The 13,169-nt window shown below is 35.6% G+C and overlaps 1 protein-coding gene across 11 annotated transcripts; it reads left to right on the top strand.

The window, feature by feature from the left end:
* Positions 1–407: 407 nt before the first annotated feature.
* On the top strand, positions 408–10,588 carry LOC129305054 (pre-mRNA-splicing factor RSE1-like). Of its 11 annotated transcripts, none has more exons than XR_008591861.1 (16): positions 410–827; positions 1,338–1,472; positions 1,648–1,727; positions 1,966–2,049; positions 2,181–2,268; positions 2,532–2,680; positions 2,817–4,758; positions 4,866–5,170; positions 6,059–6,374; positions 6,507–6,662; positions 7,084–7,222; positions 7,789–7,865; positions 8,111–8,250; positions 8,363–8,467; positions 9,343–9,451; positions 9,896–9,925. XR_008591861.1 is itself a non-coding variant. In XM_054944964.1 (16 exons), exons 1-16 carry the CDS (start codon positions 781–783, stop codon positions 10,088–10,090), a joined length of 4,014 nt encoding a protein of 1,337 aa, XP_054800939.1. In that variant the 5' UTR covers positions 412–780; the 3' UTR covers positions 10,091–10,588. The 11 variants fall into 11 exon arrangements, 6 of the variants coding, with proteins under 6 accessions (XP_054800942.1, XP_054800941.1, XP_054800938.1 ...); XM_054944964.1 differs by lacking the exon at positions 8,363–8,467 and adding an exon at positions 1,201–1,252 and having other exon boundaries at positions 412–827; positions 9,896–10,588; XM_054944965.1 differs by lacking the exon at positions 8,363–8,467 and adding an exon at positions 949–1,252 and having other exon boundaries at positions 689–827; positions 9,896–10,588.
* Positions 10,589–13,169: the final 2,581 nt, after the last annotated feature.

The following is a 13,169-nucleotide window of genomic DNA, read 5'->3' as shown; positions in this document are numbered from 1 at the left end:
TGATAAAAAAAAATTTGGTGTGTTACAGACTAAATGAGTTTTCACTTTAAAAATTAAAATTATTAATCCTTGTTTATTTAGTATTTGCTGTTAAAATATTTATCTTTGTATTATTCAGAGATTTAAACTTTTAGAATAATGCTACTTAAGTATTTATGTTAAGTTATAGTGAAATGAAAATCATATATTTTAATTTTTTTTTAAATGAGTGTTGTGGGTAAAAGAGTGGCACAAATCCACCCATACCTGTTTGCACTTATTTAAAAACAAATGTAAAGAGGTATAAGTAGGTATAGATGGATAGCCATCTATTTACCCATAAACAGGTAGGTAATGGGTACGGCCATGAGTGGCTCGTACTTACTCGTTTATGCTCATAACCTCACCTACAGGAAGGTGTTATTAAAAAAACCAAAAGAAAAAGAAAAAAGAGAGAAAACGGTGGGGCATGCTTTGCATCAAGGATACTGTCTCCGCCCGAACAAGAAATGTGGAGCGCTTTTCAAGTCTTTCTTCCACTCCGCAGCATGAGTCTGTAGTGTTGCAATGGTAGCAGGAGGGACCATCAGACACCTTTCAAAGCTCTTTCTTTTGTAATTTTCTTGGAAATTACAAAAGACTAACCTAGACCACCACACTTGAAGCTCCCACTTATAATCATGGCGGTTTCGGAGGAAGAGTGTTCGTCTGCCAAGTGCGGGCCGTCATCGTCTTCCTCCAGCACAGCCTACTACCTTGCCAAGTGCGCTCTAAGAGCAAGCGTCGTTCTTCAGGTTCTTTATGGCCACATCCGTTCACCCTCCTACAAGGACGTTGTCTTCGGCAAGGTTCTCCTTTTCCATTTCTCTTTCCTGTATTATTCCTTCACCAGAATTAATTTGTTAAATTTCCAGTGCCGCTGTTGAATTCAAGTTGCAAATTAGACTTTCTTTTCGTGGGCGGGTGCAGGTTTAGTTCGAAGGATGGAACCTTTATATTTTTTCTTTGGCGTTAATTTTGGCTCTGACTGGGATTTTCCAAGTTCTTTAATTCGTCATCGTCGTTGCACTCTGCATTGCTTGTGACTATGTTACATGAAAGGAAGTGATGACTGGGAGGATCAACTGCTTGTTAAAAATTGTCTCTTTTATAATTAGTTTGTTGCATACTATCTCTTTTTAATTAAAGATGTTAACTATGTTATTTCTATTACATGGCCAGGGGGTGGCTACACTACACCCATCTTACCACCCACCTGAGCTTGTCCCTAGCGGTGCTTAATCCAACTATTTCATGCTGCTGTTATAGCTATAATTATTGGGTTAGTATCATGCTGCTGCTATTATTTATGCTTTCAGGAGACGTCTATGGAGTTGGTAATGATTGGCAAGGATGGGATTGTGCAATCCGTTTGTGACCAGCCTGTTTTTGGCACGATTAAAGATCTTGCCATGTTACCCTGGAATGGGAATTTTGGTGCACGAGATCCAAAGGTGTATTTGTCGTTCACCTTTAACTCTTTATTCTCTCAACTGACAGCCACGTAATCAGTTCGTAAATCGACTGATTTTCTTGGGAGACATCTTTTAGTTCAATGAAATCAGTTGTTTTGATTGGCATTTTTTCCCTCCAAGGCTGAATCTTATTTAGTCCTTTTTTGTTCTGTAGTTGTGGGGTAAAGACCTTTTGGTTGTTATATCTGATTCTGGGAAGCTGACATTGCTTACATTTTGCAACGAAATGCACAGGTTTACTTTGCCCACTTTTTTTCTTGGTTCATTCTTGTTTCACAGGAGAATGGTGTAGTTTTGTTATTTATTGATCTCGAGCAGTATATTATTGAAATTCGTGACCGTATATCATCACAAAATAGTCGCTTTGTATGATTCAAAGGGCCAGCATTGTAGTTTGTTATTGCTGAATTTTTGAAGTCCTTAAATTGTTCTTTGCTAAGCTTCCTTCTTCTTTCTATATGCATTAATGTAGGTTTTATGCTGTAACGCATGTTCAGCTATCTGATGTGGGAAACACAAGGTATCTTCCAGGAAGAATGCTAGCTGTTGATCCCAGGTGACATCTTTTTTTACCTGAAAAATTTTGAAACGTCTCTATGAGCCTACTGAGCTTGGCAAGTTTTGCTTGTAAGCATATCTCAATTTCATCTTGCACTGATTGTATTAACTCTGGTTTTGTTTCTATAGTGGTTTTTTTTTTGCTGTAAGTGCATATGAAGATCGGGTAGCTCTGTTTTCAATGTCAAAGTGCAGAAGCAGTGATATCATTGATGAGGTCCATAACTACTGTACCATTTTCCATCACAAAAAAAATTTGTTGGTTCTTTGTTGGCATACATGTGTATGTGATATGGCTTTTTTTCCCCTGGTGCATTGACATGCATCATCATCGTCTTCTTCTAATATATTTTTTAATTTATAATATTTGGATATGTCCTACATTTGTAGCAGTGTGTTTTGTCCTTCTTTTTTATACTTTATTTTTGCCTTTTGTCTTAAAATTTAAATTCTTATATTATCCTTTTTGCCTCATTATAGAGAATAACATTCCCTTCTGAAAGTGAAGGGAAGGAAAGTAATAGAACACCTGGCATAGAAGGTACTATATGGAGCATATGCTTTATTTCACAGGATTCTGAGAAACCAAGTAAGGAGAATACTCCTGTACTTGCTATTCTTCTAAATAGGTATGATATATTGGATTTGTATTTTGGCTTGTCAGGAGCTTATTTTAAGATTAGATGGATCTATGGTGTAAAGAAATCTTTTCTGTGTTGTCTTTGGTTTGGGTGAAGTGCACTTACTTGAAATTATATCCTACAGGAAGGGGGAATTCCTAAATAAGGTAGTTTTATTGGAATGGAATATTAAAGCACAAGCGGTTCATGTTGTTTCTGAGTTTGTTGAAGATGGGCCTCTTGCACATGACATTGTTGATGTTCCCAATTGCCCAGGACTTGCATTTCTATTCAGGGCTGGTGATGCTCTCTTAATGAATCTGACAGATGCTCGCTACCCATGCCTTGTTTGCAGAACTAGCTTTACTTTTTCACCTAATGCTGTGGAAGAGCTGACTTTTGTTGAAGACTCGTGTAAGTTACAAGACATTGATGATGAAAGCTTTAATGCCGCCGCCTATGCTTTGTTGGAGCTGAGCCGTTATGATCCCATGTGTATAGATAATGACAATGGTGTTCCTTATTCAGGTTGCAAGTATGTTTGCTCATGGAGTTGGGAGCCTGAAAATAGTGTAGTTTCTAAGATGATCTTTTGCTTAGATAGTGGAGAGTTTTTCATGATTGAGATTCATTTTGATTCTAAGGGTCCTCAGGTCATTGTCTCAGAATGTCTATATAAAGGTCTAGCTTGTAAAGTGCTTTTATGGGTTGAGGAAGGATATCTGGCTGCATTTGTAGAAATGGGGGATGGCATGGTCCTAAAATTGGAAGATGGAAGGCTATGCTATACTAGTCCTATAAAAAACATTGCACCAATATTGGATATGGCAGTTGTGGATCGTCATGGTGAGATGCATGATAAAATCTTTGCTTGTTGTGGTGTGGCTCCTGAGGGTTCACTAAGGATTATTCAAAGTGGTATAAATGTGGAACGGCTTCTGAAGACTGCTCCCATATATCAAGGGGTAACTGGTGCTTGGGCAGTTCAAATGAAAGCTATTGATTCATATCATTCTTTTCTTGTACTATCATTTGTTGAAGAGACTAGAATATTGTCGGTTGGATTAAGCTTTACTGACGTGACTGATTCAGTTGGTTTTGACCCTAATGTCTGTACTTTGGCTTGTGGCCTTGTGAGTGATGGTTTGCTTGGTCAGATTCACCAATGTGCAGTTAGGCTGTGTCTGCCTACTAAGGCTGCACACTCCGAAGGTACCCATTTGCCCTCTCCTATTTGCACATTTTGGTCCCCAAGCAATGCAAATATCAATTTAGGGGCTGTTGGGCATAATTTTATAGTTGTATCAACCTCTAATCCATCTTTTTTGTTGATCCTTGGAGTGAGATGTCAATCAACTTATCATTATGAAATCTATGAAATGCAAAGGTTGGAGTTGCAAAATGAATTATCATGCATTTCCATTCCTAGAAAAGAATTTAAGCATAAACAATCAGATTTGTCTATGCCAGCAAATTGCAAATTCGCTGCTTCCTTTTCAAGTGGATTCGACATCAATAAATCCTTTGTTATTGGCACACATAGGCCGTCAGTGGAAATTTTGTCTTTTACATCTGATAGAGGAGTTAGATTTATAGCTTGTGGGACAATTTCATTTATGAGCACTATGGGAACAGCTATGAGTGGTTGTATACCTCAAGATGTCCGGCTTGTATGCGTTGATAGGTTTTATGTTCTTGCTGGATTAAGAAATGGAATGCTTCTTCGCTTTGAGTGGCCATCAGACCAACCTATTTCACCACCAGTGGATGTGGATACTGCTTTATCTAATATGAATTTCATAAATTCTGAGGAAAATGTCTCTTACAAGGCAGACAACCTACCTGCCCCTCTCCAATTGATTGCTATCCGTCACATTGGCATTACTCCTGTTTTCTTGGTGCCTCTGCGTGACACACTTGATGCTGATATAATTGTGCTAAGTGATAGGCGATGGTTGTTGCATAGTGCAAGACATAGTCTTTCTTACACTTCTATCGGATTTGAGCCCTCTACTCATGTGACTCCTGTTTCTTCTGTCGAGTGTCCAAAAGGAATTTTATTTGTTGCTGAAAACAGTTTACATTTGGTAAAAAGAAACATACTTAAGTAATTCTATCTGCTTTTTTGGGGGTCTGTTTCTTGCCTGTGCTTCTGTGTCATTATTTAATTGTTCTTAATCATATGATGCTTTAGGTGGAGATGGTTGATAATTTCAATGTTCAGAAGTTTCATTTGGAGGGCACTCTGCGGAAGATCTTATATCACAGTGAAAGCAGGATGGTGATTGTGTTAAGAACTGAATTGAATTGTGATACTTGCTCATCTGACATATGCTGCGTGGATCCCATAAGTGGTTCAGTACTTTCATCCTTTAAACTTGAACTTGGAGAAATAGGAAAATCCATGGAATTTGTGAGGGTTGGAGGTGATCGGGTGCTGGTAGTTGGAACTAGCCTTTCCCTTGGTCCTGCCATGATGCCAAGTGGTGAAGCTGAGAGGTGTCACTTCTATCATTCACCCCCCTTGATATAATTACTAGCTAATTGACATGTTTGTTGCCCTTTAACTATTGTATTGCCGGGGGCTTATCTTTCCTTGCCTGCACTATGGTTGTATGAGTGAAATAACCTAAACTGCCATTGAGCTACTGCCTACTTGAAACCATCTTCTTACTTACCTTAACTAAATCCCTTAAACAAAAAATATAAATTTTGACTTATGTTTTGGTGACTCATCTAAGTCTTACTAATATGCAAGAATGCAAAATGTATATGATAAAGATGCTAGGTACTATTTATAATATTTGACACTAAATATGAAGAAACATCCTTCTCTAGCCCATGCTTCGCCAACCAGTACAGGGCATCCTAGCAGGAAAATTTGGTTGCAAAGAGTGTTATGCCCACCTGAGTGGTCATTCCACTTCCCTGACAGATCTAAACTGAAGGACACTCAGAATTTTCTAAGACATGCATGGAATCAATTTGTTTTTGTCTGTGTTTCAGTGCTGCTATCATTAGCTGCAAATAATGTAATTGGCCCAAGGTTAAGGTTGCCTTAGCTGCATTTTTGTAGTAAAAAACTTACAATTAGTTGTTTGGTTTCCTAGCTAAACTTAGTTAATCTGTTTAATATCTCAATTCTGATCTTTATACTTGAAGCTATAGTTCCTACTGATTTGGTGTCCTACTAAATTGAGTGTTATCTCTATGTGTGATTAATTAGACAAATAGTGGTATACAGTCAACAAGCTTAATTTTCCCACTTTTACAAGAAATTCCTGGTGTTTTTCTGTAGACTTTTGGGTGAAAAAATGTCAATAGATTCTTTCTTTTCTTTGGTTAGTCATATGGCAGCTGTATAATAATTGAATGCTTCATTGGCAGTGCCAATGGCCGTCTTCTTGTTCTATGCCTTGAACATGGAAAAAATTCAGATAGTGGTTCAATGATGATATGTTCCAAGGCAGGGTCATTATCTCCAAGAACTTCACCCTTCCAGGAAATTGTTGGATATGTCCCTGAACAGCTGTCAAGAAGTAGTCTTGGAAGTAGCTCTGATGATAATGGCTCTAACGGCATTAAACTTGATGAAAATGATGTGTGGCAATTGCAATTGGCTTATGCAACCAAGTGGCAAGGAATGGTCCTTGCAATCTGTCCCTATCTTGATCGCTACTTCTTGGCTTCTGCTGGCAATGCTGTAAGTTGTAAAATCTTGACTTTTCTCCTTTCATTATATTTTTTTTCTTGTTCTCCCTCCTTATCTCAATTTATCTCTATCAACATCAAAAAGTTCTGTATCTGCTGATTAATTTACTGTCTTGTTATTCAGTTCTATGTTTGTGGTTTTCCCAATGATAATCCTCAGAGAGTTAGAAAATTTGCTGTTGGAAGGACGCGTTATATGATAACATCTTTGACTGCCCATTTTACTAGAATCGCCGTTGGTGACTGTCGTGATGGTATCCTTTTCTATTCTTACCATGAGGTTAGTAGCAATTGCTCACTTTCTTGTCAATTTTTATGATGGAAAATTGAAGAAAACAAGAATTGAGTTTTGGCTATGGATTCTCTTTGTTGAGACTTGCAGAGAGACTGGGGGGCTGCTCTGTATTGATGTTTCGTTTAAATTCCGTTACTTATTGTAAAGTTTATCCTTATGCTCTTCTGCACTCCTTTCCTTTGTAATTAATTCTTGTGCTCCTTCCCCTGGTATTCTTTATTATAGTCAGTTATCTCATGTTGCTTATAATTTGATATTTCCTTGGTAGGATAAGGCTTGTTATTGTTGTTGTTTATAATTTGATATTGCAGGGTTATGGTTCTCTTTTCATGTGTGACATTGATCATTGTTTTCCGTCATTAAGAGAAAGCAATATTCAACTTACTTAATTTGCATCTTCTTCCAGGAAGCAAGAAAATTGGAGCAACTTTATTGTGATCCATATCAGCGGTTAGTAGCTGACTGCATTCTCATGGATGGTGAGACTGCTGTTGTTTCAGATCGTAAAGGAAACATTTCTGTTTTATGTTCTAAACATTTGGAAGGTAAGACTGAACTAAGCCTCTTGTGTTTCAAGTAATCAGCTATTCAGCTATCAATTATAACCCTTTTGTTTTGGGAATTATTGCTGCAAACAAAAAGTTTCATGGTCATGCATATGATTGCAGTAGATTGATGACCTGTACTGCAGCACCGTATCAAGCTAATTAGTGATTGATGGCTGTTACTTACTATAAATTTATTAGAATTACAAGCTGAATAAGAAGTTAGTTAGTAAGAGCTAATTAAAATAACCACCTACTTACCCCTATGATTAATATAAATAAGGGTAATAATAACTGTTTTTTTTTTCATGATGTATTACTACATACACAAGGACTGCTACCTTTCTGCACTGCTACCCTTCTTTATATTGTGCTGTTTTCATCATTGTTGAAGGTGTTTTTCTTATTGTAATCCCTTAATTACAATGGCATTTAAAAACAAACTCTATTTTCGTGATGTTCCTATACCTTTTTTTTTTTGGGACAAAGCTATCAGCTTAGTTATCAACCTTTATTACTCTGAAATGAGATTCTAACCTTAATTTCTTATGGTACACATGCCTCAGACAATGCCAGTCCGGAATGCAACTTGAAACTAAGCTCTGCTTATTATATGGCTGAGGTAGCCATGAGCATGCAGAAGGTACGTCCTTTGAATATCATGGATGAAAACTTATTTATGTGCAGCATTTTTGTAGAACATTGAAGATAAAAGTTACAGATCTATTGTGCTGAAATTGATTGCCCTAGTTGGTATCCACACCACTCATAATTTATTCTTCTTTGGATTTGATAATCGTTATGCATTCTGCCAATTTGTTGCTACTCCTGTTTCGCCCTTCACTTTTTCCTTCTGATTTGATTATACAGTTCATGGTTCTATTTCAGGGCTCATATGCTTACAGACTTCCAGCTTATGACGTTTTGCAAAGTGGTGATGGCCCTAAGACGTGTGGTGATTCATTTCAAAATACAATAATTGCCAGCACTCTTTTAGGAAGCATAATGATATTCATCCGTATATCAAGGTACCGATTAATGTTGGCATCAGCTATCTCTACAAATATTAAGGTGCATAATTATTGGGGGCAGGTTAGCTAATGGAAAGTGCTGCTGATATCTGTTTGATTTTTATTTCAGAATAGTGATAGTCTAGGTCAGGCCTTTGAGTACTTGAACTGGTCACTGGACTGTCTTTTCTGGCAATTTAAATGGCTCGTGCAGTAAAATTTTAAGTTGCTTCAGGTAGTCTCACTGGACACCCGGCAAATATGGTTTAATCTTTTTGGGGACTGGGTCCATTGGCATTTTTTCATTGAAAGATTGAGGCAATAATCTTTGCCTACAAATTAGAAAGCACATTCAAGTTATATTAGCGTCTTGATTGCTTTCTCATTCTCTGAGTAATGTCAGATCGAGAAATTCATAACAACCCAATGCTTCAGTTTAAAAACATTTTCTTTTAATCATAAGTTTGAATCATACCATTGATAATTTATTAGATTTATAAAAAACTATATAGATATGTGGCAGGTTTGAGGTGGGATACAGATCAGAACAATGTTGTCCTGACCTCGCCCTGTCCCTGAACTATAAAGATTGGATTTTTTCTCAAATATGTGCCAAATCTTGATCTAATGTTAGATTTATCTGACCCAAATAGGACAGGTCGGATATCTGCAGGGCAATCAAGATTGTTATCCCTAGTGGAAACATTACAATGCTTGCTTTATCGATATTGCACCTGCAGTCTCTGAAGGATATAATGAGCTAGAGAGGACACGAGTCAACTGATAAGTGGGTACAGATAATGTTGAAGCAATTATAATCTACAATTTCAATCATTGAGAGATTGTGGTATACACCAGTGTCAATGTTGTAAGCGTGCCATTTTCCTAGCAAAACCAAATACAATTTCGTTAATGAAGCATTAACATTTTTTCTTCTTCCAGCCATGCGATGTAACTATTCCATTAGAGTACTTTTCATAGATATTTAGATGCTTCGTATTAACATTTCTTCAACTTCCACTGGATTGTTAAATTTGGGGTGATTCTCTAGTGCAGATTAGCGTTTTGCCTAGAGTTTTGACATGTCTGCGAAACATCATTTTTGTGTAGGGAAGAATACGAGCTCTTAGAAGCTGTGCAAGCTAGACTTGTTGTCCATCCATTGGCTGCACCTATTCTAGGAAATGATCATAACGAGTTTCGAAGCCGGGAAAATCCAGTAAGTACTTCTATCTGGATTCAATTACTTAATTTCAATTGAGTTTCCACGGTGATATCTCTCTGGCTCTAATTTTTAGCTGGTTGAAGAAAATAGTGGTATTTTTCTTCCTGCTGCTAAGAAAGTGTAAATAATTTTAAAATCCTTAAGCTTGTGGAAGTATACTGATTGTTTTTATCGTTAGTTCTTTTTGCAGAAGTGAATCCCTTTTCCTTTTTGTTACCGAAGTCCAATATCTTACTTTCTTACACTGCCCTCATTTTCAAGGGACTGTAGTTAGAGATTTCATTTTTTTTATTAAGCATTGCATAGAAGTTAGTCGTGTAAGGACTGGTTTTTATCTTATGACATTCAAAATTCTCATTCTATTTTCTTATATTACATGTACCCAAACGCTTACTCTGGTACCTTCATTGGATTTGCTTACACTTAACTTGTGGCTAGGTTGGAACGCCAAAGATACTTGATGGGGATATGCTGACTCAGTTTTTGGAGCTAACAAGAATGCAGCAACAGGCCATACTATCTTCAGAACCACCAGATGTGATAAAATCAAGTCTCAAGCCAATCCCACCTTCACATTTTCAGCTAAACCAAGTGGTCCAACTTCTTGAGCGAGTTCATTATGCACTCAGCTAAATACACCGTTTTTTTTTCCCGTCCTTTCCCCCCCTTTTTTTTGGCATGGGGCGTGAAAGTGGTTTTGTAGCTTCAATGGAGGAGAGTTGGATGCTGTGTTCATTTATCGTGTGGCCTGGAACAAATCAGTTTGCATAATGTGAGGTTAGCTATGGAGCTACACTTCATTAATATACGAGGGATACTAGTTCAACCTAAATAGTGTGGAAAGGGCTGGGCAGGTCTATCTTGTGCTTTTGGTTAGAACGCTTCAACAGCTGTGCGGGGAATACAGTGCTTGGGCGAGGTTGCGCTCCTCTCGGCCAGTACACACTATTTTGTCAATGTATTTCTATACATCGTAGTGACATTCGCATTCCTTAGGCGCAACAAATTGTGCAATAGCCTGACTTGTGAGTAGCATTCTTGTAATTTTTTGTTTGAGATAGAAATAATCATTGTATATTCCTTAATAAAAGAATCTTGGCGTTTGAGCGCTTTTGGCTTGGGCCATATTTCTATCATATGGCACTCCAGGGCTAGATTTCGATGGCCGAGAGCTTGTGGGAAGGAAAATACTCCTGTTTTCATTTGTTAGAAAAAAAAGTTGTATCATGCGATTTAAAAAAACCAATTAATTATATTAATTGTGTTTGAAAATAAAAGAATTAAACTACAATATTCTTTATTAATTATATTAATTAAGCCTTCATTAATTGTCTCTTATAACTGTAAATAATAAAATTATGAGGGGTAATTTAAAAAATTTGTAATAAATGCCTACTAAAAAAAATGTGATTTTTCTTATATAAAAAAAATTAAAAGTGATATTTTTTTTCATAAATAAAAACGGAAGGGGTAGACAATATAGATGATGTTACATTCAGCCAATCTTTCAAAGCGTGTTAAAGTGGTGTTCATGATGTTTTAGAAGATTAATTTTAATAACATTCTCGTTTCCCAAAAATAAAGAAATCAGAGAAGCATCATCATTGTCATCAATTGCAGGATTTGTTTCAATAAGTTCAATGGGAGGGCAATTATATTTAGTTGTTGGATACAATAAAAAGTTAGCTTCCTTGAACTGAGTGGCTACTAATAACTGATCTTATTTATAAATTATTTTTAACGTTTTTACTGGAAACAAAAAAAAAACTATAGCATTCTTAGTTCTATTTAAAATTTTTATAAGTTTTTAACTTTAGCTTTGTTAATTATATATATTTTAATAACATTTTTTCTTAGCAATATTTAATGAGAGGTAAAAGAAGAAAAATATGATAAAAAAAATTAATAACATGTCCCATAAATACAGTATGATATTAAAAAAAAAATCTCTCTCCTTATAAATAGAATTGAAAGATATACATTAGGATTACAGTCATGAACTAAATCAGGCGTCGGTTTCCAAATTCAACAAGCTTGATGTAAACAAAACAACTCAAATCAATTGAGGATAGGGGGAAAAAAAGTAAGTAAATGCTTGGTACCAAATATATCAGGCAATGGCATAAATGGCTAAATCTATAACCTACTAAATGCATTTGTCATGGATGCTTTTTGCTCTAGTTTGTTATTGCCAAGTGACAACATGAATACAAAAAGTTGGCTAAGCATTGTATGAGTTACAAACCAGGGCCAGCAAAGTTGTTGATTGCATTCGTACTGCTTTTATTGGGAGTTCAAACAGCAAAACTTTTAGTTCCCAGCTTCCAGATCTCTCTCCCACACAAATTTTTAACTAATTCTGTATATCTACATAACATGATGAGTAATGCACTTCATTTCTCTTGAGGCGGAATCTAGCAAATACAAAAGCTGAATCTATCACATACCAAAAGCATGGATTTGGAATGCTTTTTTCAAAACTTAGAGGAGATCAACTTCTCTTATATGGTCTCGTTCAGTCCCCCCTCTCTCAATAAATAATTAAGTAATGGTATTTTTTTTATTTCTTATACAAGGCGATTTTTTAAAAAGAATTGATGGTTTTATAGATGAGTCAATTAGTGGGTTATTATTAAAATTTTCTTGAATCATCCTGTTGAAACTTCCTAGAAAGATATTTAATGTCTAATGTAATGTTTCTTTATGTTCATAAAAAGGGCAAATTTTAAAAATTTTAATTTAAAAAAATTATTGAATTAATCATCTCTTCTCAATTTCAGTAAAATAATTAGAAGTGAAGAAATGGGAGGAGTTATTTTGCAAATAACTTCACAAATTTTACTGGCTCAAATTTTAAGGGTGATAAACAATATAAATCTTGCTTCATGATTGAACAGGAGAGAAAGATTGAATTCATAATCATGTTCTTGGCAGCTGATAGAGTAGGTATAAAAAGTTGGCAAAACATTTATTGATGAAACGCAAAGCTGGCGAAGTAGTTGATTGCATTCATAACAAGTTAAATAATACATGCAACACACATTTTAAGAATAAAACTCGATGAATCTAAAATAAGATATTCTCAGCAAAAAATCATAGTATGTAATAATAAACTATCAATAATATTCACCTGTTATTTTTTTATTATAAACTTACTCCTTTACTTCTATTTACAGGACAGAAAGAAAATATTAATTTTGATATTATTTATATGACACTTCATTATTTTTTATATTCATTTTATCTTTCTGCTCTTATTAAATGTTAAGGAGATTTATTAAAAATGGCTCCTTTTGTCTTTATTAAGAGGTAGAAGTGAAAATTTATTAAGTTTTAAAACAAAATGAATGAAGTTTAAAGTTTCTATTAATTCTGGTGAAATGTGTTGAAAGTAACTTATAAATAAAATTAAAGGGAGTAAATAACAAAACTGTAAAAAATCGCAAGTTCCAGCAAGAGTTTCTCAAGTGTTCTTATTGGGGTGATAATGTAGATGCTACGTTCCAACTTCCAAGTCTTGTGGAACGACGTGTATATTTAAAAGAATCATGTTTGAGATTCCGTTTCAGAGTATTAAACGTTACTGTAACTGCTTACTAATTCAAGCAAAACAAGTTGGGGATCTGACGATCAGGACATGCCCTATCCTGACAAATTGGTTTTCTTTCTTTTGTATTCTCTCATTCACTTTTCAGCTATTGTTATATGTACT

This window comes from Prosopis cineraria, unplaced genomic scaffold (genome assembly GCF_029017545.1).
Source record: "Prosopis cineraria cultivar Desert tree isolate PC_DT_omini unplaced genomic scaffold, ASM2901754v1 PC3, whole genome shotgun sequence".
In the NCBI taxonomy this organism is placed as follows: domain Eukaryota; kingdom Viridiplantae; phylum Streptophyta; class Magnoliopsida; order Fabales; family Fabaceae; genus Prosopis; species Prosopis cineraria.
Note: the sequence above shows the minus strand (reverse complement) of the source record. Positions and strands in the feature narration are given on the sequence as shown.